This window comes from Denticeps clupeoides, chromosome 9 (genome assembly GCF_900700375.1).
Source record: "Denticeps clupeoides chromosome 9, fDenClu1.1, whole genome shotgun sequence".
In the NCBI taxonomy this organism is placed as follows: domain Eukaryota; kingdom Metazoa; phylum Chordata; class Actinopteri; order Clupeiformes; family Denticipitidae; genus Denticeps; species Denticeps clupeoides.
In genome coordinates, this window is record NC_041715.1 from 15,434,777 (window position 1) to 15,459,118 (window position 24,342).

At 44.3% G+C, this 24,342-nt stretch overlaps 3 protein-coding genes across 4 annotated transcripts; 1 reads left to right on the plus strand and 2 right to left on the minus strand.

The window, feature by feature from the left end:
• Positions 1 to 369: 369 nt before the first annotated feature.
• lnpa (limb and neural patterns a) lies at positions 370 to 6,881 on the minus strand. Of its 2 annotated transcripts, none has more exons than XM_028991250.1 (13): positions 6,809 to 6,881; positions 5,997 to 6,083; positions 5,806 to 5,847; positions 4,917 to 5,104; positions 4,768 to 4,826; positions 4,653 to 4,693; positions 3,904 to 3,987; positions 3,767 to 3,818; positions 3,457 to 3,675; positions 2,461 to 2,566; positions 2,250 to 2,320; positions 1,780 to 1,905; positions 370 to 1,149 (listed from the first exon to the last, which is right to left on the minus strand). In XM_028991250.1, the coding sequence occupies exons 2-13, from the start codon at positions 6,021 to 6,023 to the stop codon at positions 1,013 to 1,015; spliced, it is 1,152 nt and encodes a 383-aa protein (XP_028847083.1). In that variant the 5' UTR covers positions 6,024 to 6,083; positions 6,809 to 6,881; the 3' UTR covers positions 370 to 1,012. The 2 variants fall into 2 exon arrangements, with proteins under 2 accessions (XP_028847083.1, XP_028847084.1); XM_028991251.1 differs by lacking the exon at positions 6,809 to 6,881 and adding an exon at positions 6,437 to 6,779.
• Positions 6,882 to 12,396: 5,515 nt separating this feature from the next.
• Positions 12,397 to 14,429, minus strand: evx2 (even-skipped homeobox 2). Its single transcript, XM_028991926.1, has 3 exons — positions 14,021 to 14,429; positions 13,465 to 13,706; positions 12,397 to 13,011 (listed from the first exon to the last, which is right to left on the minus strand). The coding sequence occupies exons 1-3, from the start codon at positions 14,427 to 14,429 to the stop codon at positions 12,397 to 12,399; spliced, it is 1,266 nt and encodes a 421-aa protein (XP_028847759.1).
• A 6,909-nt stretch (positions 14,430 to 21,338) lies between these two features.
• Positions 21,339 to 22,004, plus strand: hoxd12a (homeobox D12a). The gene is made up of 2 exons (XM_028991376.1): positions 21,339 to 21,696; positions 21,787 to 22,004. The coding sequence occupies exons 1-2, from the start codon at positions 21,339 to 21,341 to the stop codon at positions 22,002 to 22,004; spliced, it is 576 nt and encodes a 191-aa protein (XP_028847209.1).
• Positions 22,005 to 24,342: the final 2,338 nt, after the last annotated feature.

Genomic DNA, 24,342 nt, shown 5'->3' on the forward strand with positions numbered 1-24,342 from the left:
CACCACCATTATCTAACACTGTCTGAAATGATCAATGAGCTAAAATAAAATGATCACAAGCTAAAATAGGCTGGCTAATGAAAACGGACGGTGTTTTAACACGTTCCCTTCAATGTCCCCGGGTGACACGGCAAATAGAATACGAGCAGGGGAGCGGCCGGGCAATAAACTGGACCACTAACACCCCTAATACCCAATTTCGACAAAAAGAACATGCAGGCTTTTCCGCCACACCCCCCGTCAGACAGTCGGTTAACCATTTTGTGTTAGAATGAGGCACCAGTGACACATTGTGCCGAAGAACGTAATCCGCAAAATGAAAACGGAGTACATTACACATGAAGCTCATTAAAAGAAAGGGCCACTTCATATTTTTTAAAATATTTATTCTCATTCATGTCACAATGGCATTTAGGTATTTTTTTTGCACATGGCCTACATACTTAAAAATATATAGTAAATATTTCATCTGCATCTAAAATAGAAAAAGGCACAAGTTCATGGTAGAGCCTCACGGTTCCTATGAAGAAAATAAATAAAACTTGACACCCCCAAGAATGCAATGTAAACATGTGGTTGGTGTTCCGCTGAAAGGGAAACCCAGATCCCACTCCATACATCTCTATAAGGCACTGTTCTCCAGACGGAAAGACATACAAACATTATAAATATTGCTCGTTACATGAACAGGAACGACAGCACTTCTGCATTCTGATGCAAAGTCTGATACATTCAGTCAAAACTTCTGGCTAATGTGGCAAATCTGCAGACAAACATGAACTTATTATAACTAAAATGTAAGAACACTATCTCAAGTCATGCTTTAAAGTAAACATGTGCTACCTTTTTTTTTTTTAGCAAATTATAACAGCCCATCAAACAAAACAAAACAAAAAAAAAACTTCTCTTTCAAAGTATAAACATATGCTTATTACATAAATGCTGAACTTAATAAACTAAATAATAAAAAGAGAATATTTTATTTGAAATAACCTTGACCATAAATAAAATTTTATTCAACCTCCATGGCAGACACGTTGTGCTCTTCGTCCGATTTCTCTGAAGGGGTTTTTTCCAGCTCTGGGGTTTGAGTAGCGAGTTGTACCTCTGGGGCGTCCTTCTCAGCAGGGGGCACCTGCTCATTCTCGTCTGGTGAGGGAGAAGAGAAGAGGAAAAAAAAAAAAATGTGTGTGTGTGTGTGTGTGTGTTTTATATATATATATATATAACATTACACACACACACACACACCCCACAACGCCAATTAATCATTTATGTTTTGATCAATTAATCAAAAAAATAACCACCACGAAACAGCCACCAGAGGAAGTTAAATAAGAAAGCTTTTGAGTGGCATGGGAAGCTTTACACCCCACCTGAGCCAGACGTACACATGAAAGAGAGAAAAGCTGATAATCTCTCAAATCTGCCTTCAGACACTAAATAAGATCAAGCAAATGTTCCCTTTAAAGGGCCGGATATACCTGGATTTTGCCAAAAGGTGATGCAACAGTGAGACTTGGAGGAAGGTTTTTACCAGTTCATGGGTGGGGAAAATTCTTGCCACAGTACTACATTTCTGAACTCACACACGAGGCATCAAACCATTAAGGACCGTAAACATTTTTAGATGGGATGTGTGGAGACTTGGCGAAGCCTGGACAGCAGATACATCACTAACACCCTGAAATATGACATTTTCTGAATAATTGCTTGGTTGATGCGCCCTAAAGCGCACAGTCTTGCCATGGCTGGTTAAACTAAAGGTGAGCCACACACCTGTGGCAGGAGACTGGTCAGCTTCAGAGGCTGCAGATGGAGGCTTAGGGGCGTCAGGCAGCCGTGGGGCCTGAGGCCGGGTCTTCCTCGCCGGGTTCAAGAAATAACAGTAGGCACAGCGGAAGGCTGTGAGAGTGAGTGTGGGAGAGAGAGAGAGAGAGAGAGAGAGAGAGAGAGAGAGACTGACCCCAATGTAGCACAGCCATTAAATCACAATTTTTTAAAAATTACATATAAAATTTTAATATAAATTTTACAAATGTTACAGCCAGCTACTGGCCTGCTCTTGTTTGCATATTCAATTTAGAGCAAGTGCCTTTTTCTTTTTTTTTTTTTTTTTTAAAAGGCCAGTTGAAGCAACAGCTTTTAAGAGCCTTATGATATACTGTGCTGCCAAATGTTAGAGGGCAAATGAAGGCGCAGTGTTTGATGGAGACTGACAGGAGCGGTTGTGTTTCTCTAAATCTTACCAACGTATTCAAATTCCTCTTTTAATGCCATGCCGTTATGCGAAAGACACTGCTGGCATATAAGGGCATATCTAGGAGAGAGTGAGCGTGAGGGAGAGAAAGAGCACAATCAGCCAACATTTTACTTCACTAGTTTAACAACATTATTAAACTAAACGAGTATTAAAAAAGGTGAAGAATGTAATTACAAGCCCTGCAGCACAAAACGCACCTGTTCTGAGGGCCATCTCCAACAAAGTACTCCATGACCCGGTCCAAAGCACTCCTGTCTCGCGGGAGGATGGGCCTGGTGAGAGGAGGGCCTGGAGGGTGCATTCCTGTAAGAGCCGTACACACGAGGCATTGCTCACTCAGCGGCGAGAGGCGACGAGTAAACAGCTACCAAACGATCCAGTGATAAATGGTTGGAAGGGACGCATTTTAATAATTACTTGGAAACTGACCTCCCCTCTGAGGCACGTGCCAGGGAGCTCCTGCTGTGTTCCTGAGCGGTAATTAATTTAATATAACATTAACAGCCATCATAGGAAAATGACTGGTCATGTCTGGGAGACTTGGCAAAGTCCTCACTTCCCGCTGGTTATTAATTTACCAACATATGGAAACTCTGTGGTGACTCTTTTTGCGTCAATTGCTTTTCACAGCTAATGTTTCAGGGCTCAACCTGTAAAATGGAACTACAGTTTCGCAGAAAAAAAGCACAATACTATTTTATTGAGTAGATCAAGCAATAATAATAATTTACAGCATTACGTGGCCTTTGTAAGCACTCGTTGTTCAAGAGATGTTTTTAAAAAAATACAAAAATTGGCAAGAACCAAAATGTATTCGTTTGGGGGTTAGTTAGATGTCAACCAATTGGCACAAATCAACACAGTCCAGTCATAAATCCTTTTGGACAAGACCTACTAGACCTCCAAAAGTGTGTGTGTGTGTGTGTGTGTGTGTGTGTGTGTGTGTGTGTGTGTGTGTGTGTATCCCAGTGATCAAAAAAAGAAAAACAGTAATCCAATAGAAATTGCTTATACCGTTTCTGTGGGGGGGAAAAAAAAAAAAAAAAAAACAATCACTGTACTTACACCCATATATACTCCCTATGCAAGACAGTGGTTTTCCAGGAATAAAAACAAAACAAAGGCTTTCTTCCTGTCTCTAGACTGCATACCAACACCCCACAAGGGTCTCCCTGATGGCAGAAAACACTCACCCATTCCAGGTACATGAGCTCCAGGAGTGACGGGTCGCCTCATTAGACTCTGCTGAGCAGCCATGGTGGACAGGAATCTTTCTGGAGGTCCGCCAGGGGCCGGGTGCGGAATGGGTCCCCCCGCCGCGGTGACGCCGGGCCCCGGAGGAGGGCGTTGAGCAGCCGGGATGGGAGTCTCAGCAGCCGGAGGTCGCGGAGTGACGTTCCTGTGACGCAGCACTGGACCGGAACAATGAGAACTCTGTTCCAGAACTGGGTGTTGTATTGAATGACAGACAAATGCCACAAAACCGACACACACGCATTTTACCTTGGCCAGTTCTTGATGCTGCTGGGGGGCCAATAGGTGTAGATTCAAGCTCCTTCACACAAAAATAAATAAATAAATGTCAAGCTGCATCTTTAAGGATTGCATTACATTTAATGGAGTGCTTAATAGAAACTTACTATTTTCTTCTTGGAATCAGGATCAAACCTCTCCAGAATCAATTTAGCATTTTTGTAAGTTTCAGTTTCCATCACCTCCTCAAGCTACAGCAGATTTATCAAAAAAAAAAAAAAAAAAAAATCAAATATTATTACTCTTCTCTAAACTGCCTACTGAAGGCTGAACACTAAACACAGACCCAAAATAAAAGCCTTATGCTCTGCTGGAATGGGGCATAGGGCTAATAAATACTAGATGAGATGTTTTCATTGGTTTGACTAAACACAAAATGCTGCTAATTGTTTACATATAATGAAGAGAATAATTACATGCACTACTCCAATAATGGAAAGTGCAAAAATCCATCAGCTATAATTATTGAAAGTTATTAGACATGACAGTAGATGACAAGCAATTTCTCTGATTTATTTCCTTCTAGGACTAACCGCTATTAATTTAAAGACAGCCGTTAGCAAAGCGCTTTACAAATTAAAGACTGAGCCAATTAACCACCATCTGCATTGATTTTAGATTATTTATTTGCCGCAGAAATGATCTCTCTGCAACATTCTAGACACTCGATAAAAGGATAAAATGTAGGTAAACAAATGCAAAAAGCCTTAAATTGGATTGCTTCTTTCATATAGTCAGCAAATAAGAACAAACGCATCTCATTTACAAGACGCCAAAAAGGGCAGTAATCCTATCATCAGAAAGACTTGATGTGACAATCAGGCTTTTTTGTTACAATTTAGGCAAAAATACTTACTATTTTTCTTTTTTGTGATTTAAGGTCTTCTAACTTGTCATCTTAAACAAAACAAAGGACAAAATTATCATTGGAATTCAGATTCTAGACAAAAAGTGTGATTTCATCATCTTACTGTTCCTCTCTGTTCTTCGAGCAAACAGTGCGATCATAAGTTTCCTTAGGAACCATACTCTGTGAAGAAGAAAAAAAAAAATGTGAGCCAGACTGCCAAACCATTAACCTTCTTTCATCACAATGTGAAAATAAAAAATGCGAACTTACAATACTGGGAATATTAAAAAAGCCAGCGCCAGGATTAGTCGTCTGACCAACAGTTCGGGGAGATACCAGAGATAAACGACTACGCAGCAAATCAAGTAGAGAATGGAAGAGTACAGCAGCAGCCTTCCAACCCACAGCTTCAATCGCCGCTGATTCTTTTCGCTATATTCCTCAAGGGATTGAATATCCTGGTCATTTAAAAAAAATAATAATTCAATCAATAATAAAATTTATCAACAACCTACAGTAAAAAAAAAAAAGTTAGCATGTGGGCAGATTACAGTCTCTGATAACTGTTCCAGACTGTGCCAATTTTCTATTCAATACTTTTATTTAGCCTAATAATTGTTCTTTTTGTGTAAATTTCAAATGGGTGTGAGGCCAAGAATTTAACTACGGGTAACGATGTCTGCATTTGACGCTTTCTTTTTCTTAACACAACATGTTGTTACTAGGCATAACTCTTTAATACCATGAACACATTTTTACACACACAGACAGTGATTTTTAAGTATCATTTTAGACAAAAGGCCCCACCCTTCGCTTCTCTTACCACAGAGCCCGCCATCCTCAAAACAAAAACTTCTCGAAAACTCCAATTAACAGCGGGCCAAAAGCATGGTCTTTCTGACACAAGATCTAAATTTGACTTTACATCTGCAGCTACTACAGACATGTGTGTGTGTGTGTGTGTGTCACTCTGGAACTTTCTGTGGCTTTACAGTGTAACCTGATACAACCAAAAACATGGGTGGATTCATGGCTCCTTGACATTTGCAGGGTGAATTACTTGTGGCCGACAAATCAGTCACCATTAAGGCTGAATAAAATTTCATGCATAAAAAAGAAAAAAAAAAGTGTGAAGATACACAGAGACTCTGGGTCGTACCTTGTCAATTCCTTCCAAAACTTCTACAGTGGAGGCTTTAGCCTATTAAATGGAAAGGGCTTTAACATTATTATACATATTTCTTATATAGAGACATGCACACATATAGAAATTCGCTTTGACACAATGAAGCAAAAACTGCACACCGAATAGACGAGTAACGTTTTAGGAGATTCCAATTGCACACATACCCTCCACCGCGACACTGCAGCCCCCATTTCGCCACTCTCTCCTACGATCGCTCACACCAGCAGCCGCACAAAATCGAAAACCTCCACCTGTTGGAAAACACAACTTCAGCCGAGCTCCACGAAGGCATCGCCCTCTCCCTCTCCCTCTTTCTCAAGTTCACACGTGGCGCGGAATAAGCCCCGCAAGCCCTAAAAAACCAGTCCAGGCAGGACAAGGCAGCTGTCGGCTAATGCGCCGCAACAAGACACGGGACTATTTTAGACTAAAGCCTTCATTAGATTTGCTTTCATCACAGCCTTAGCGGCGCAAGCGATTCGCCGCTCTTCACACGGCGCCAGCGGACTTTTAACGTCAAGTATAACGCACAAAATCCAAATTTTTTTTTATATATATATATATATATGCACGTTACGCGATTATTAATAGTTAAAATACTCACTAGCAACTGTGCGGAGGGGAAAGTAGTAGAATCCCCCTGGCTCGCTAGTCGCCGCTGCCGTCGGAGGCTACGCCCCTTTACTATTTACGCCAAGCAGATAAAAGTCTACAGCGTGGACGGGTGCCGGTCCGCCGGCGACAATAAAGCGACAGTAAAAACTTGTCACCGCTTCCCGTTGCCCGCGGCTGGCGAACGGGCTAGGCTAAAACAAGCTAAGCTAAGCTAAACTTGGATCGCTATCAAAAGTTGGCGACTTTAACAAATAAAAGAAAAGACGGCTCTGGCGGGCAATTTCCACAAACACTGGCGACGGAAAAGGGGGGGAGGACACTTCCCGCGAAAGCAGAAACAATAACTTTACACCAAGCTTACCTGCACCAAGCAGTTCGCCCTAAAGTGCGGGGCTTAGCCTGCGCCTGTAGCAAACAGCTCTTAAAGTTGTCGCGTCGGTAGTGTTGCCAGTTCCGGTTATTCTAAACAGAACAGTCTAAGCGACAAATATCTCCTACAGTAAACGATCGATGTGTCTTTGTAAAGGGTCCTTTGGATGTAAGATTTGATTATCGAGGGGGAAATAGATGTGCGGATACGTATTTTTTTCAGCCAGGGAAAATCGCTTGTAAACGACAAACATGGCAACACAGATCCCAGTTCCTTCCCATAACTCTCTTCTGTGGCTTTGTCACGTGGCCGTGGCTTTCGCCTGCTGAAGCTGTGAAACTGCGGGATGCAACTTTCTGGGGTTTTTTCCCCCTGGTTTTAGTTTCTTTTGTCTTTTGTGTTTTTTGCCCTCGAACTACAATACAAATGATCCAAAGAGCTTGTTTATTGGATCCCTACACCAAGTGACGTACACCGTAATGATGTACATTGTTTCTTTTCTTTCTTTGTGTACCACAGCTACCTGAAACTATATAATATATTTGTTTCTAGCCTGTTTGTTTTTTATTAAAATATGAATAATGATAATAATAATAATAATAATAATAATTAGCTCTGCGTACTGTGCCCCTGAAATGCACGTTTCAGCACCAAGGACAGCTACTTGAATTGTTCTGGCATTGGGCATGAATGCTTGATTAACTTAAACAGGCAAGACGTGAATGAAAACGCCGGGTTTTAATCATATTACATTTACAGCATCTGGCAGGCACTCTTATCCAGAGACGATTGCATACGTGCTTTAAGACTCATATCATTGTATTCCCTCGTTTGCTTCACTAGGAACCGGTCTGCAATTATCATTAATTCAATAACTCAGAACACAAGATTTAAATGAAATATTAAAGAACCATATTTCATCTAAGTTTTTTGTCTGAAGAAACCATGCACAGCACACAGTGATGCACAGCACACAGTGACACAATGGCATGTGTCCTCTGCATTTAACCATCCTCCTGAGCAGTGGGCAGCCATGACAGGCGTGATGGGGACGGGACCTTGCTCAGTGGCACCTCGATGGCTCAGGATTTGAACCCGCAGCCCTTCGGTTATGAGACCCCTTCCTTGCCCGCTGGCCCACCGCTGCCACAGCTAGGACACCGGTCTATCAAGCTGCATTGACTGAGCCAAAGAGGCTGCCGGAATATGAGAAACATTCAGGACATAGTTTCTGCAGGACTCTCCACGGCAAGGTTGAGGCAAGGTTTACATTACCGAAGCCCAAAGAAGTGGGAATCCTGAATTCTCCTCAATGGCGTCAGACCTGATATAACTTTTGGTGAGGTTGGATTTATGTGATGAAACTATAGCACAAATCCGATAGAGACAGTTCTCTGGCCTTTCTGCGTCAATAAAATGCAATCATTGAATCAGCGCTGTCTATGGTACTGAATCCTGGGGTCTTTATGAGGGTGTTGTGGAAAGAAAGAAAGAAAGACAGTAAAAAAGACAATATGTTAAAAAAACACACACACACATCCAACCAAATGGGTTTTATTTGGAACAGATGCAATTTCAGTGTTTCGTCTTCATGGGGAGTACATTTGTTTGTCTGTCTGTCTCATAATTTGTTGGAAACTGTAAAAAAAAAAAAAAAAAAACATATGGCGATTCCATTCCACAGAAGCAGAATAAACGCGCTCCATAGGTGTTGGGCCGTGAGTGACAGCGAGTAAGATGCGGAGCTCTACTCACTACTCTACACGCAGGTCACCAGAAACGTTACTAAACAACTACACGTCCCTCCCTAATCTAAAACGGGATGTCGCGCATTTCATTTCATTCATTCCTGGTTTAAAAATAATGTGTTCAACCTGGTTCTGGACATTTTCTGCGAACTGCGACAGATATGTCAATAATAAGGTAAAGATGCGAGGTTTGTGAGTTTTTTTTATTTTCTTCCGTCCGATCGTGCTGCATGGAAATATAATCCCCAACATCACTATCCGATGTCCCGTAATGTCCTCTCTGTGTTGAAAGAACCGGTGTTCGGGCCCCGTTGAAAGCAATTTTCCAGGATAATTGCCAACATGTTTTAATACATATGCATGAAAGGGGGTTTATTATTATTTTTTTACGACAGAGCGACTTTACATGCTTATGTAATTGATTGAGGGGATGACCCCGCTATTCACTACGTTATTTGAGAACCATCAAAACGCGCAAACTTGCAAATTGCCCAGCTTGTATCTGAATTAATACCTCATTCATCATCATTACGGGCTGATAAGTTAATTTAACCATTTCATTCTGCCTTAATGAGCTATAGTTAAATTAATGTCACATAATGCATGAAAGTAACATTTTAACAGAAGCGTTCATTTGGGACAAGCCGCTGTTTCGGGTTTTTTTTTTTTTTGTTGTTGTTTTGTTTTTTGGGGGGGGGTTTTTTGACGAAAGGTTTTCGTCACAGAAGGGGGACTTTTTCCTCTGCCTCGGAAATCTGGTTTGGGGGAAGGCTGCCAAAATGCAGTCGAATTCACCACGCCGCTCCTCGCCATAGACGTGTTAGGCGTCGTTTAACAGAACACTGCGTTTACTGAACGTAAAACTCACTTTTCGTCGAATTTTAAATACCCGCGTATCTAATCACGTGTCAATAGTACAATGTGGTGTGGTCGTGTTTTGCACGTAGTTACCACGCACAACACGGAATACACACGACAGACAGACAGACAGACAGACAGACAGATAGACAGATAGATAGATAGATAGATAGATAGATAGATAGATAGATAGATAGATAGATAGATAGATAGATAGATAGATAGATAGATAGATAGATAGATAGATAGATAGATAGATAGATAGATAGATAGATAGATAGATAGATAGATAGCCCTTTGACGGGGTGGGTGGGGCGCTTTGGCCCCACGTGCTCCCGGTAGTTCGGGTTTTTGTCCTCGCCCGCAGCAGCTGTCACCCCGCATTACTCGCAGTCAGCTAAATGAAACATTATTCTAAACATATGCATCGTAATCAGTTCGGTCACACTTACAAGAGCACGCGTTAATAAGGCAATCAATCACTCTGGCGCGAGCGCGCGGCTCTGCAACAGCTCATAAACAGTGCGTAATGAAGAATTGGAGGTTAGCGTGACACGCGCTGATCAGATAATCAATGTCAAAGATGCGATGAATGTCAGTAAACGCGGTTTTCATGTCGTTCCCATAAAATCTCCAATTTACAACAAGCAGTTCAATTACCCAGAAAATACAGTCAATTAAATAGGGGTGATTGGACAGTATGGGGGGGGGGGGTCATCGATCTTTGCATTTCTATCTCGCTGCTGGACGTGTAATTTGGGTTTTTCTATTAGCAGCGAAATAAAGAAAATGTAACGTGTATTAAACAAGCCAGGAGCGACCGGGCTGAGGTGACGGACAGTTTTCTGGAGAAAAAAAAATATTATTTTTTTTTTTTTATGATTAATTCGTTTTCAGCCTCTGCACATTGGATACAAAAGGTTGTGGGCAGTGTTTTTCTGGCCCCTGTCTTCCCCTGTTTGTCCCTCCATCTATCTCAATGCCGCTGCTGCTCGGGTTGCAACCTTCGCCTTGGTAAAAGAGCAGAAGGGAAACACGGCGATTCATCACGGCTATAATCCTGTTCCTTTAATGGGGACGTTAAAAAAAAACAAAACAGAAGAGCAACTTATCTCAGGGTGCCCCCATCCAACCCCCCCACCCCGGGGAGCCCTTCGGTATATATTTAACCAAACTGCAATTAACGACAGTATCAGCTTGTATCATTTAGAGGTAATGTAAAAATAATGGTAAATTATAAGGCAGGGATGACCCGTGATAGCAGCCAGCATATTCCCCAAAGTTTTCAGTGTCGTTCTAATTAATGCCAGACGGACTTTTTTTCCAAGGGGGGAAATTGTGTTAGAGAGCCTCGAAAATGCTCTCATCAAAGATGTATCGATTTGGAGGCTCATATATATATATGTGTGTGTGTGTGTGTGTGTGTGTGTGTGTGTGTTTTGTTTTTAAGCACAGAAATATTTTTCGTATATTAACTAATATAAATATAAGAGTGTGTAGCATTTTTTTAAATATTTATTTCCCAAGAACAAACACCATCAATAAATAACATAATAATAGTAGTAATAATATACATTTTGTATTGCACATATTTCTCGAGGAAAATATGAAAATTCATACAGTCAGTCATATTTAAAATACAGAGACGTCATTTACAGTCATGTGACCCCGGGGACCAAGGGCAGCAAAACAAAAAACAAAATATTTTTTAACTTAAAAATTGTTATTATTATTAATTTGATTCATTTCCAGCCGACGTTCTCCAACATCTTAACCAGCCCTTCGTATCCTGTTTCCTGTAGAAATGTCTTTAAATTACATTTAGTTGTAGCAGTAACGTAATATATGTTATTTACAAGGGTCTCATAATCCTCTTTCTTTCGTTCTTTCTTTCTTATTTGTCTTGTTTTGTTGGAACAGGTACAATTTCTATAGGGTCAATATTCAAGATAAGCAGTTTGCCTGGAAGATGATGCTATTCTTACAAAAAAAATAATAATCCCAAACATCTCCAAAACAATAATAATAATAAAAGTAAAAGTGAACATTCATTCAGTCACATAAATTATGAAAATATAAAAAATGGCATCTATGTTGGGAAACGAGTTTTTTTCTTTAATTATTTTTAATGTTCTGATCGGCCTTTATTTTGGTTTATTCTCCACCTCACTGTTCACCATGAACACGTGCGGCTTCAAAGTTGCCTTGTGGACCCCCCCCCCCCCCCTCCCTAAAAAAAAAAAAAAAAAAAGTTGTGTGAAAGTAGCCTGCGTGAAGTCTCGTCTCCTTCCCATAATCCCATTATATCCGTGAGCGCGGCTCTGCTGGGAGTATTATGGAAATAACGGGGGGGGGCTTTTTTGATTTAATGAGGTTGCTCGCATCAGCGGAACGCAGCCGAGGAGGGAAAAAAGTTTTTCAAAAACCCGACCGCCCCCCCCACCCACCCTCCCACCAAAAATCTAAAAAAAAAAAAAAAAACAATGTGGAAATAGGACTTTTATTTTGTTAAATCCTCAGGCACCGCGCGGCCGCCGCGCGTCGAGGAGCGCGTTCTGACGTCGAAGGTCTTTTATCTGTCTCGCCTAATGACTTCCCACCGCGGGTTGTTAGTGTTTGACAGCGAGTCTCGGTTCGCGGGGGGAACTTTTCCCGCGAATCCGCAGTCAGGGGCGCGCGATTGGCGATTTTCGTCATAATCTGCGCATTATTAATAATGTATATTTATATATATATATATATATATATATATATATATATAGGGGGGGGGGTCCCTCGAGCCGCGGCCGATTTAGAAAAATTCCGATCAGCGGGTTTCACAAGAACCGGACATGGCGGCGTTTACAGTTTAATGTTGTACAGTGTTGTGCAGTGAAATAAATAAATAGATACATAAATAAGGAATAAATATATGGAAATAAATAAAGCGGGAGTGGTGTGTGTGTGTGTGTGTGTGTGTGTGTGTGAGTGGAGTTATCTGGTGAGAGAACTCTCCTCTCTCTGGTCCGGAGACGGGACCGCAGTCTTGCTCAGCACCGCGGCGGAATAGGGCAAAAATCCGCTCTCGGACCTCTGGCCGGCGGCCGTGCAGGGGAAGTCGGTGCCGCCGCCCCTGGAGCTCAGGGCGCTCGCCGCCTGGCTGCTGTGGCAGCTGAGGCACGAACACGGGCCGCCGGCCGACGGCGCGCCGACCGCCGCCGCCGCAGCCGCGGCCGCCGCCGCCGCCGACGCCGCCGCCGAGCTGTTGAGGCCCGCGGGCGACTGGTAGAGTCCCGGGTGGCGGAAGCTGCAGAGGAGCTCCGGGCGGGAGTAGGGGTGCGAGAGGGCGCGGAAGGTGTCGAGCGGGCGGATGGAGGTGGCGAAGGGCGACGAGGCGGCGCCGGTGGCGGCCGCGGCGGCGGCGGCCGCGGTCACGCCGACGTGCGGGTAGTAGTGCAGGGGCATGTGGGAGTGGAAGGGGTAGGGGAGACTTCCGGTGGCCGCCGCGTGCGTCATCATGTAGGTGTAGAAGCTGGGGTCCGCTGGATGTGGCCACGACATCGCCAAGCGCTGCCGCTTGTCCTTCATCCGCCGGTTCTGGAACCAGACCTGCGCGCAGAACCAGAACCAGGAGTCAGATCCCAGTCCCAGGACCAACAAGTAGCTCTCTTCACCCCACAAACACCGAAACAGCACCAAGCCCACCACGGTCACCAAGACCATCAGCACCCTCACCAAACCAAGCACAACTACAAACCGATATCAAACGGTTGCTTTTAAACATGAATACATTTATTCATCTCGAATTATGCCACTAGTGTAATACTTTTGTCATTAAAAAATACAAAAATATATATATACATACTACGAATTTCTGAGGTGAGTAAAATTGTGAATCAATGAATGGAATTTCGTTAAATAACGCGTTTAGAAATACACTAAATAACTGTAGTGTGTGTCTGTGTGTGTGTCTTTACACTGTGTGCTAAATTTTACACCAAAATATTTTTAAAACGTTTTTTAGCCGGGTTTTTTTTTGTAAGTATAAATAAACCGTGTTACCTTTATCGTGGTCTCTGGCAGATTTAAAGCCGCGGCCAGTTCACACCTCCTGGGTCTCGACACGTAGTTCTCCCGGTAAAACTCCTTCTCCAGCCGGCCGATCTGTTCCCTGGTGAACGCGGTCCGGTACCGCCTCACCTGGTCGGCGTTGGACGAGTTCGAGCTGCCGACCGAGTTGCTGTTCAGGTTCGAGAGGGAGGAGGAACTTGTGTTGGGGGTCCCTGAATTACTGTCCGAAAAGCCTTTGAAGAAAACGAAAAAAAAAACCCACATAGATCATTTCACGTGTTAGCAATATTTTATGCTTTGTAAGTTTCGTGTATGTTACTGTTGAATTAAAAAAAAAAAAGTAAATTCTGTAATCTACTGAAATTATATATATATTATATTAATTCTTTAAAAATAATTCGTTTTCTTTATATTTTTTTAATGAAAAGCACGTTACTATTTATTAAAAGAATTGTTTATTTTAGGTAAATAATCGTGAATATTTTTTGGAAAGTTTATCGAGTTATTGCTGGTGTATGTATTGTTGTAATAATAATCATTTCCATACCTTTGTTGTTTTCCTTGTGCTGGCTCCCTCCTCCCGGGGAGCGGTGCGAGGGGCATCCGACCTCCACGTCGCTGTTAATGTCGGAGTCCGGAGAGACGTCCGGGTACAAACTCATCTTCTTCCTGCCCTCGGAGGACGAGATCTCGGCCGAGGCGCCGTTATCCCCGCCGCCGCCGCCGCCTCCGTGGTGGTGCGGGCCGAACAGGCTGTCGATCTCGAACTTGCCTTTGCTGCCCACGTCGGCGAGGCTCCCGTGCAGCGCGGCGGAAGTCAGGCGGGGACTCGAGTTCTCCAGGGCCTCCAGCACCGCGTTGCCGGCCGACTCGGACAGGTTGGAGAGCCGCTTGCCGCCCACGGGGCTGTGCAGCCCGCGCTCCATCAGGATCATCTCCTTCCTGATCCTCTCCATCACCGAGCCGAGGTGCCCGGGCTGCTGCTCCGACGAGTCGCGGCGGAGCTGCTCCGCATCCAGCGTCGGCTGCTCGCTCTAAATAATGTAGTAACACCTTTTTTTTTTATGAGCGGGACGTCCAAAAAAAAAAAAAAAAAAACACAGGCGTGCAACGAACGACTGTTCAAAATGACCCGCACATCCTTTCCGCCCCGAAACGTCGTTCATCAAAAAAAAAATGAAAAAAAAAAAATCTAATAAATAAAAAAAAATGTTAGAAAAAAGGCGCGGTTCGCGCCGACGGAATGATCGTTTATTGTAGCGGGTTTATAAGCAAATAAACGGGAGCGGGGCTGTCGGCGGGATGATGGAGGCGCGCCTATCCGGGTGCAGAGGAAGAGCAGGAGTGAGGAGGAGGAGGGTGCTCGCCGGCCGCTTTAAGGCGGCGGCGGGTTCTTCCCGGGGTTCTGGCCTCTGGGGTGAAATTGACAGTCTGATTAATAAAATGAGCGCCGCAACATTTCCCTCTTCATTTAGGAATATCATTACGCGTTCATTCCTCTATTGTTCCTCCCTTCTGCTCCTGCTGCCTCCCTCTATTTCGTTTTTTTTTTCCTCCACCTCCTCTTCCACGTCTGTAAATGTTTTTTTCGACCGAACGAATTTAAAGAATTAGGAATTAGTTCCGATCTGACGGATGAAAACGGATACACGTTTTATTCCTGAAATTAAGGAAAAAACAAAGCTTGCGTTCTCAAAATATAACAAATAAACCTTTATGTCCTACATTTCGTTGGTGCCACGTATTTACGTGATTCTGATTAAATATAAGACGAACTTACAAATCGATCCTTCCAAAGCGTTTCTTTTTTATTTATATTGTTTTCATGTTTCCTTATAATTAAAACCATATGCTTAATTATAACCAGATAAGACTTCGTATTTCGTATTTTTGTCTGTTCCCTTATGAAGATTCCGATTCCGCGCACAGATATACCATTAGTGTCGACTATTAAATGCCATAAAATGTAAAATGTTTTTTGTTGTTTACATTTTGGGCTTTATTGGGGTCCTTTTTACCGTTAGTCTCGACGGAAAGTGACGAGAAAAACGGAATAATGAAGCAGGACTGTCTCTTCGGTCACCGTGCAGAAGTGTCATTATGAATCATAATTATGATTAATTACAGCGCGCGTCTCCGCCAACGGCGGGGGCTTCGGTGCCGTGTTGCGGGGGTCTGTTCTCCGCAACGTCACGTCACGAACGGACGAAGACCCCCGGTTCCTCATTTAAAAGAAGAAATTAATTACCGCCACGTACATGCGTGGACAGTGCGTGGATCGTGATGCCGGGGTTAACGGGCAGCGCTTGCGGCGTTCTGTTTAGATCTCTGGCGCCCCCAATCGACGGTCGTGAGTAACAGCAGGAACCTTAAGTCTGTTTTAGACGAAAAAATGTGTCTCTTTTCAATGAAACAACAGTTAAGCTGTTGAAAAAAACAGAAAGAAATAATAAAAAAGAATAATAGCGAATAATAGAAGTGATTTTGCTGTATCTGAATAAAGTCCGTGGTATGTTTTATTACTCCGGTGCATCACTCCAGCAATTGCATCTCAACCTAAATTCACAAAAATAAAGAGACGAATGGCCCTACGTGGACCGTGCTGTTGTCCACAGTCTCCATCAATCTGAGCCACGTGGTCCAAAATGTCTGCCAGTTTGTGTGGAGCTAGTCGGGGTTTGCCCTCATGCCTTGTCAGGTTTTCCTGTGTAAGAGTGAGCTCCGTTAGCCGGGTCCTGGAATGATGCAGTGTCCGGTTTCCTAAACTTGGTGTCTTCATCACGACAGCTCTGTGATGCGGGGACGCATGTCACTTGAACATTTCGCACAGTTCAGGAACAGAAGAGGAGGATCAGCAGCCCTACGCCCGTCATTCATTCAGAGTCAGTTCAGCCGGATCATGGGGTCACTTGCGGCTCCGGGAAGCCACTGTCACTCTGTCATTCTGTCCCTGGACCCCATGGTGGAGAAAAGCCACCATGGAGAAACTGACTATGTTGTCCAGAACTTTTACAGGGGGCAGTGGTGGCCTAGCGGGTAAACGGACCCGACCGAATCCCAGTCCGCCAAGGTGCCACTGAGGTGCCACCGAGCAAAGCACGGTCCCCACACACTGCTCCCCGTGGGGCCTGTCATGGCTGCCCACTGCTCACCGAGTGGGATGGTTAAAAGCAGAGAACACATTTCGTTGTGTCACCATGTGCTGTGCTGCAGTGTCTCACAATGACAATCAATTCACTTTCTAAATAAATACATGTACAGTTATGATGTACACAACCTTAATTAGACCACTTCACTTGATCTGTACTTCCTTTGGTTTTCTCGTCTGATGTAGCACATCGTGACCTTATACATTGTGAATTGAAACGTAGGCAGTTCTCCGAACCAGAATTTTTAAAATTATTATCATTATTTTTTTGTGAGATTAGACATGAAGGTGCTAATGACACATAAATCATATTTGGTCAACAGTTGTGACTTCCATATGCAGCTAATGTCCTGTGTTTTATTCTTTAGCTATTCTTTCTGCTCAGACACTTCAGAGCCCCATTTGAAACCAGCAACATCAACAAAATGGGGTAGGACACTCGCCTATGAATCAAATGTCCACAAAGTTCCACGTTCAAACCCCACTTACTACCACTGAGTCCCTGGGCAGGACGTTTAACCCTGACTGTCTCCAGGGGGACTGCTGTCCCAACATCCAGTGAGCCTCCAACATGCGCTGAAGGCAACTCCAGCGTTATTCGAGCATCTTGAAGACTGTCATGAATCCGCGAAGCTGCGCGTCTCGGGTGGAGGCCTGAGAGACGATCTGAGACGCTCACACGCCAGGACATATCAGTGGCGGAGGGGGACACGCGGCTTCTCAGGACAGGCTGTTGTCGCCACCTAGCGACGCGCCGGAGGTCCTGCGTCATGTCAAGAACCGAAGCTGTTTCTTATCACACACACAAACATTCACAAATGTATTTTACACGACATTTCTGATTAAATAAAGCCTCAATGACTGCGCACATTTCCAAAAATCTAAAATTGTGTAACATTTTAGCAAGTCATATTGTCCTGTGATGCTGCAGAGACGTGCAGGACTATACGCTATTTAACTTAAACTAATACTTATACCAATTTTGTGTGTGTGTGTGTGTGTGTGTGTGTGTGTGTGTGTGTGTGTGTGTGTGTGATAGATATATAGTCTGAGTAAGGCTGTATTTTCATCCTTGTTCAGACGAAAGGAGGCTTTAATCCATATCCGTATCACCACCGTAACCCCGAGGAAAGATCCACATCACGAGGCTGGACGTTTTATTCCTGTTCTGTTGACTTGATGTCTGTTTATGATCTTTTTTTTTTTATTTCTAGTCCTAGCGGGTAACTCGTCTCTGAACCAGCAGAGCGCAGAGTAACAGGTTTTACTACCAGCGGGACTGTCCCTGTAACTGCTGCCTGGCGTCTGGTAAAAAAAAAAAGTTTCAGATGCTCCTGGAACCCAAAGTTCTTCCCGGATTAAGTCCGGACTCGCCATTCTGACGCTGTTTCGGTGGGAGTCGTGTCGTGGCGAGAACTTCCGGCCCTGGGCGTCACGTGAGTCCGAGCAGCCAACCCCCCTTCTGGCCGCCACGGATCTGTCATTAGTCCAGGGAGTCAAATTATAAAAGCTAAAGCCGGGACACCCCTGCGCGCCTCCGCGACCTGTAGAGCGCGCGCGCGCGCGCTTCCCGGTGAGAGAGATGGAGATCCCGGGAGGGGACGCCAGAGGTTTCTACCCCGCCTTCACCCCGGGCTCGCGGCTGAACCCGGACCCCCTGAACCCGGACCGCGCGAAGGCGTCCCCCGGCGGTGGCGCGGCGGCGGCGGCGGCGGCCGCCTTCGGCTGTCACGTGGCCCGCGGCTGCTGCGGCTGCGGCCCGCCGCACAAAGACAAGGTCCCCTACCGGGGCTTCGGGGGACCCTACCGGCCCTTCCCGGGGTACACCGGAGACCCGAGAGCAGAGGGCGAGAACTACCAGCCCTGGAGCTGGTCCGCCACCTGGAGCAGCCAGTTGTACAGCAGCAGGGAGCAGGCGGCGGCGAACCCCCTCATCTGGGGCCCTTCTCCAGCAGGTACCCCCCGATAATAATCACCGTTATCACATAATCGATTTCCTTAGAGGAAAAACAATCGAACGTCGCTTTATCGTGATATCAGTTCGTGGTTAACGCCTGTTTAAGGCCTTAAACGCGCAACAGGAGACAAGTTCTGCTTTTCACGCTACGTACACATATGTATGTATATGTATATAAATGTGTGTGTGTGTGTGTGTGTGTGTGTGTGTGTGTGTGTGTGTGTATGTATGTTTGTATGTATATGTATATAAATGTATGTATGTATGTATGTATATAAATGTGTGTGTATGTATGTATATGTATATAAATGTATGTATGTATGTATGTATGTATGTATATAAATGTGTGTGTATGTATGTATATGTATATAAATGTATGTATGTATGTATATAAATGTGTGTGTATGTATGTATATGTAGATAAATGTGTGTATATGTATGTATACATGTATATTTCAGTAAATATATTTCTGTGCGTGTTTCTTTGAAGATCCCGCCCTGACCCGACCCGACGTCGCGCCGACGTACCGCCGCGGGCGGAAGAAGCGCGTCCCCTACTCCAAGGTGCAGCTCCGGGAGCTCGAACGCGAGTTCACCGCCAGCAAGTTCATCACCAGAGAGAAGCGGCGGCGGGTCGCCGCGGCGGCCAACCTGTCCGAGCGACAGGTGACGATCTGGTTCCAGAACCGGCGCGTCAAGGACAAGAAGACCGGCACCAAAGGGACTGGAGGGTCGTGAAGGGGCTTTTTTATTAATTTTTATTATTCACTTGTTGCTCTCAACGCAGAAACTGTCTCAGGGAACGCAGAGTTTTTTTCTTCGAAGAACGACATTTTAAAAATATGTAAATACTGGTGACTTCCCCGTTTCAATTTTTTGTTTGATGCTTCCTTTCATATTTAATAGCATCAATACCTTTCGAACGATCTTTTTTTTGCATACTTTGGGATCTCTGACGATTTTATAGACTCAAAAACAAATACAATTCTGTCCGCAGGACCAAATTCTTTTACATATATTTTTTAAGAGGAAAATTAGTTCTCCCGACGAAAATGAAACCCTAAACTTGTATTATTTACGTCTTCATTTAAGGAGTGTGTGTGTGTATATGTATATATAAATTTTTATCATACATCATTTATTTATTAGAACCGTGTTAATGAGATTTCTGCAGTTTAGCTGTTTTTTTTTTTCCCGTTCACGTGGTTAATAAAGCCACGCTGGAGTCTGGAACATTGACCTTGACGTGTTTTGACGGCGGGCGACCTTGACTCGAGTCCGGCCAGTGAGTTGGATGCCGCCGCCTCCATCCGCGCTCCTCTCCCGCCACCTGCTGGTAGAACTGCGCTACTGCGACACCTTGTGTCTCCATTTCCGATTTGAGATAAAAAGTAAAAAAAAAACACAACAATAATAACAACCCGACAGGCTCGTGCAAATATCATAAATATAAAACTTTTCATTCTTATATTCTTATCGTATTTAAGTTATATATGATAGGAAGGACGTCAGGACTGCTTGTGAAATGCATTTAGTGTTGAACATTCATTTATTTAACATTAAAATGTGTGTGTGTGTGTGTGTGTGTGTGCTTTTTTTTTTTTACAAATAAAATTGTATAAGTTAGAGTTATTTGTCTTTGACTAATATCGTGTTGTGAAACGGAAAAGGATCGGAAGACATTTTTATCCTACCTTGACCTTGACATATTTTTCTAGTCATACAAAGGAAACAAACGGCGGATTTTCTTTTCCTTTCAGCTGGTTGTAACGTGGGAAATATATTTTTTGAAAGAAGTACAGGTAATAAAGTAATAAAATGAGGTCTGTAATCTCTGTCGTCTCATGGTCTCGTTCCTTTTCAGTCAGGACAGAAACTTGCTTTTAACAGCAGAAAAACTGGCAAACGAAACTTTCCGAAGTGACACAGCAGAAGCCAAAAATCTCAGTTTCTCCATGTCTGTTTTTTTAATTCCTTCAATTCATAAATCAAACACATGAATACATTTGTAGTTGGTTTAAAACAATAAAAAGCCATGAAAGGCGCCTTTTGTAGAGTTATTTTACCTTGAAATATTGTACACGGCGTGTAATAAATAATTTTTTTGAGCAGCTACTGTTGTAAACATTGAAACAATATTTTTTTTTTTTTAAAGTAAAAACTGTGTGATAAACGAGTACATGTTTCCTCTGCCTGAGTGAGTGTGTGTTGGTTTTATTATAACGTGCAGCACGGAGCGCCAGTTCAGAAATAAAGCAAACAGTCGGCTCCCGCATCCGAGGAGGAACTTTAAACCGATCCGCGGAGATGTGAGATGGTCTCCAATTATGAACATTTCATATATATTTTCACAGTTTTTATGTTTTATCTCGACACGTCAAGGTCAGTAACTCGTTCAGCTGTTAACTGCTAATCGAATCCATATAAAATAGATAGATAGATAGATAGATAGATAGATAGATAGATAGATAGATAGATAGATAGATAGATAGATAGATAGATAGATAGATAGATAGATAGATAGATAGATAGATAGATAGATAGATAGATAGATAGATAGATACTCCACTTTTGTCTGTGCTTTCGTGCAGGGAAATCTGTGGATATTTTCGATTACCGGTAAGGTTTGAGCCCGAGGGCGGGACCGGCGATTATTTAGCATGTCACGTGACGGCGTATTAACAAATCAACAATTACCCCGGCTTTATTTTAGGGGCGAGTGGACGGATTGTACGCCGCGTTCGGAATAACTCGGTGGAAATGTGCGAGCGCAGCCACTTCGCTGCTTTAGTGAGTCTCCCTCCTCTTCCTCCTCCTCCTCCTCCTCCTCCTCGCCCCGCGGACTCGCTGTACTTTTCAAATTTACGCGGCAGCGGAGGCCATTTCCCCGGGCCGCCCCCGATCCCGCCGCAGAGCCGCGCCGCCTTCGGCTGCTTCCCCCAGCCGTTCCTCGCCGGCCCCGACCCACTCCACGACCGGGGCCCCACGCGGGACCGCTGCTTCCACGGCGCGACCCCCACCCCAGAGGAGCACGGGACCCCGAGCCCGGCCGGCTTCGGCAGACACGGCATCCCCGGGCTCCACCCCGCGCCAAGCACCAGAGCCTCCTGTTCCGAGGGTGCGGGAAATAATAATAAAAAAAAGCCCACGCCGCTTCCCGGGGCGCCCGAAGGAGCCGCGCAGTAAAACGTCGTCTTTTGTGTTTCAGCCCGGCAGCGGAAGAAGCGGAGGCCGTACAGCAAGCCGCAGCTGGCCGCCCTGGAGCGCGAGTTCTCCGCCAGCGAGTTCATCAGCCGCCAGAAGCGCAGGGAGCTCTCCGAGCGGCTGCAGCTGAGCGACCAGCAGGTCAAGATCTGGTTCCAGAACCGCAGGATGAAGAAGAAGCGGCTGCAGACGCGCGGCGACCAGGCCTGCGCCTTCTACTGACTTTCCACGGAGCAGACGGGCGGGGGCCGGACGCTTTATTCCACGCAGGACCAAGCGGGGAGGGGGAAAGGGGTGGTTTATTATTATTATTATTATTATTATTATTATTATACTGCCGTTGCTGTTCCACGAAGAGATTTTTTCCATAATAAAGGCGGGCGGCCCAGCGACTGACCGCGCCAATAAACCTTATTTATTGAAGAACTGTACATTTCTGTGCTGTGAAATAAACACTGTGTTGATGCTGCCTGCGTGTGTGTGGGTTTTTTTTTTTTCTCGGTGGATTCCGCTCCCCCGATGAGCGCGAGGCTCAAGTTAAGCGTCCAAGCTCAAGGTCGCCAAGCGTCCGCCGACAGGGAAAGGTTCCGTTTTGGCGTCAATGACGAACTAAAGACCACCCAAAAAAACTCGAAAATAAACTATCTCTCAAAATAAACTCTCTCTCTCATATATATATATGTATATATGGTTTATTTTCCATGAAAATATATAATGTGGAAAAATTCGACGAAATAGCTTTTGTTGATGTTGGCATTTGGCGAACGCGCTTCATTCGCGAACGGTGCCAAACGCAATACTTTATTTAGCATGACGTACGACGTTTATTTAATACGACGTGCAGACGCACGACACGTCCAGTCGTCCCTGGTTTTGTTCCCAACACGCAACTGGCACCGAGAGCGAAGCCGCATTTTAATGCGCGCAGAATAAAACATTCAACTTCCATTCGACGAGTGAGAAATCGGCCGGTTTGTGGCGTTTATAAGCGGTGTCGCCGGGCCCGGTGTCTGCAGTCAACTAAAGTCTCGCCCTGTGCGCGAATTTTATTCATTTATTTATTCCAGTAACGTTTTACATAAAGCCCATTCCAAAAAAATAATAATATGGAGGTTGGGTTAATAAACACGAGACTCGAACGTACGAACGCACAAGATTTTCAAGCAGACAGGTCTTAGGCAGCAAAGCAAAGAAAACGAAACGAAATAAATTTACCGTCATAAATATTTCATTTGGAGTTTTTTTCTTTTTAAATCGCCCTCAGCACGGCCATCTTGAAATGTAATTCTTTTAAGCGGAGGACGAGAGGGTATTTCCACTCTCCACGAGATAGTGGGGGCGCCAAAACAAAGTTAAGGTCAAGTTAGCGTCCAGTGTGGCTTTTGACAAACCACAAGATCTACACACACATCCTGTGAATAATAATAAAAAATAAATAAAAATCACACACACATTCTGTTTAAAACCGGGACAAAAAGATGTCCATGTTGGGGAAAAAAAAATAAAAGAAGAAGTAGAAAAACGATCATTTCGTTACCGTGTAATACACTCAGAACAAGGCCCTGCTCGTCTTTACAACCACTGCGTAACGTTTACATTACATTTGTTACGTAGCAAATACATTACGTTCAATAACTGTACTGAATGTCGTGGTCGGGAATTAAAAGAAAAAAAGTTGTCACTGTCGCATGAAAAAAAATCAGCTTAAAAGCTAAATAGAAAATAGACTCGCAGTCTTTATGTTTTTGTGTGTGTTTTTATATAAAATAGCCGGAGTAAAATGTGCAGGAGGTACCACGAGGCTTTTTTTTTTGGCGCGGAGACGAGGCCTGTGCGCGTTGCGCGCTTCTCTCTTGGAGCCGCTTTGCGTGAAATGGAGAGTTTTATTCGTGCGAGGCGGCTCCTCGGGTACACTTCACCTCCGACGCGTCCTTTTGTCTGCGCAATAAAACGATCCGTCCCCGCGCCTTTTGTACTTGGCAGTGTGGTTCCGTGGCGATCCTGCTGCTTTTGCTCTCCAGGAAAAGCAAAACACGAAAAAAAACCACACAGAGACAAAGGTTTGTGGGATTACACATTTTTTTGGACATCTCCAGCGCGCCAGATATATAAATTATATCCACGGGTAACGTAAAGCGATTTTTTTAAAATTCATTTTATCTTTTGAACCTCGACATGTGACATTTTATCGACATAAGTGCAGTAACCCATGCTTGATTAAGATCGGTAGTAGTAATTGATACTAGTAGACAAAGACTCTTCAAAAGAAGAGTAAGACGAATAGTAAAAGCGTGTGTGTGTGTGTGTGTGTGTGTGTGTGCGTGTTTCTGACTTTTTCCCTTCCTTCATGCGTGTGTTTGATCATGTGACATTTCCACGGGCATGTGACGGATCGGCGAGGGCCTAAAGGAAAGTGAAGCACAATGTGGACAGTGTTCCAGAACCCGCGAACCCCAACGCGCTCCGCCACCTACCAAGTACCGGCCAACGCGGCGCTCGTACAAGCGGAAAGCGCGCGCGAGACGTCACCGCGAGCGAACGCGCGCGCGCGCGCGCGCGG

Coding starts and splice junctions, on each gene's coding strand:
- evx2 (XM_028991926.1), bottom strand. CDS start 14,429: ATGGAGAGGATCAGGAAGGAGATGATCCTGATGGAGCGCGGGCTGCAC. Junction 13,707..14,020: donor GCACAAGGAAAACAACAAAG/GTATGGAAATGA, acceptor TTTTCTTCAAAG/GCTTTTCGGACAGTAATTCA. Junction 13,012..13,464: donor TGCCAGAGACCACGATAAAG/GTAACACGGTTT, acceptor TTCTGCGCGCAG/GTCTGGTTCCAGAACCGGCG.
- lnpa (XM_028991250.1), bottom strand. CDS start 6,023: ATGGGGGCTGCAGTGTCGCGGTGGAGG. Junction 4,694..4,767: donor TCGAAGAACAGAGAGGAACA/GTAAGATGATGA, acceptor GTTTTGTTTAAG/ATGACAAGTTAGAAGACCTT. Junction 1,150..1,779: donor TGACCAGTCTCCTGCCACAG/GTGTGTGGCTCA, acceptor CTCCCTCACCAG/ACGAGAATGAGCAGGTGCCC.
- hoxd12a (XM_028991376.1), top strand. CDS start 21,339: ATGTGCGAGCGCAGCCACTTCGCTGCTTTAGTGAGTCTCCCTCCTCTT. Junction 21,697..21,786: donor CAGAGCCTCCTGTTCCGAGG/GTGCGGGAAATA, acceptor TTTGTGTTTCAG/CCCGGCAGCGGAAGAAGCGG.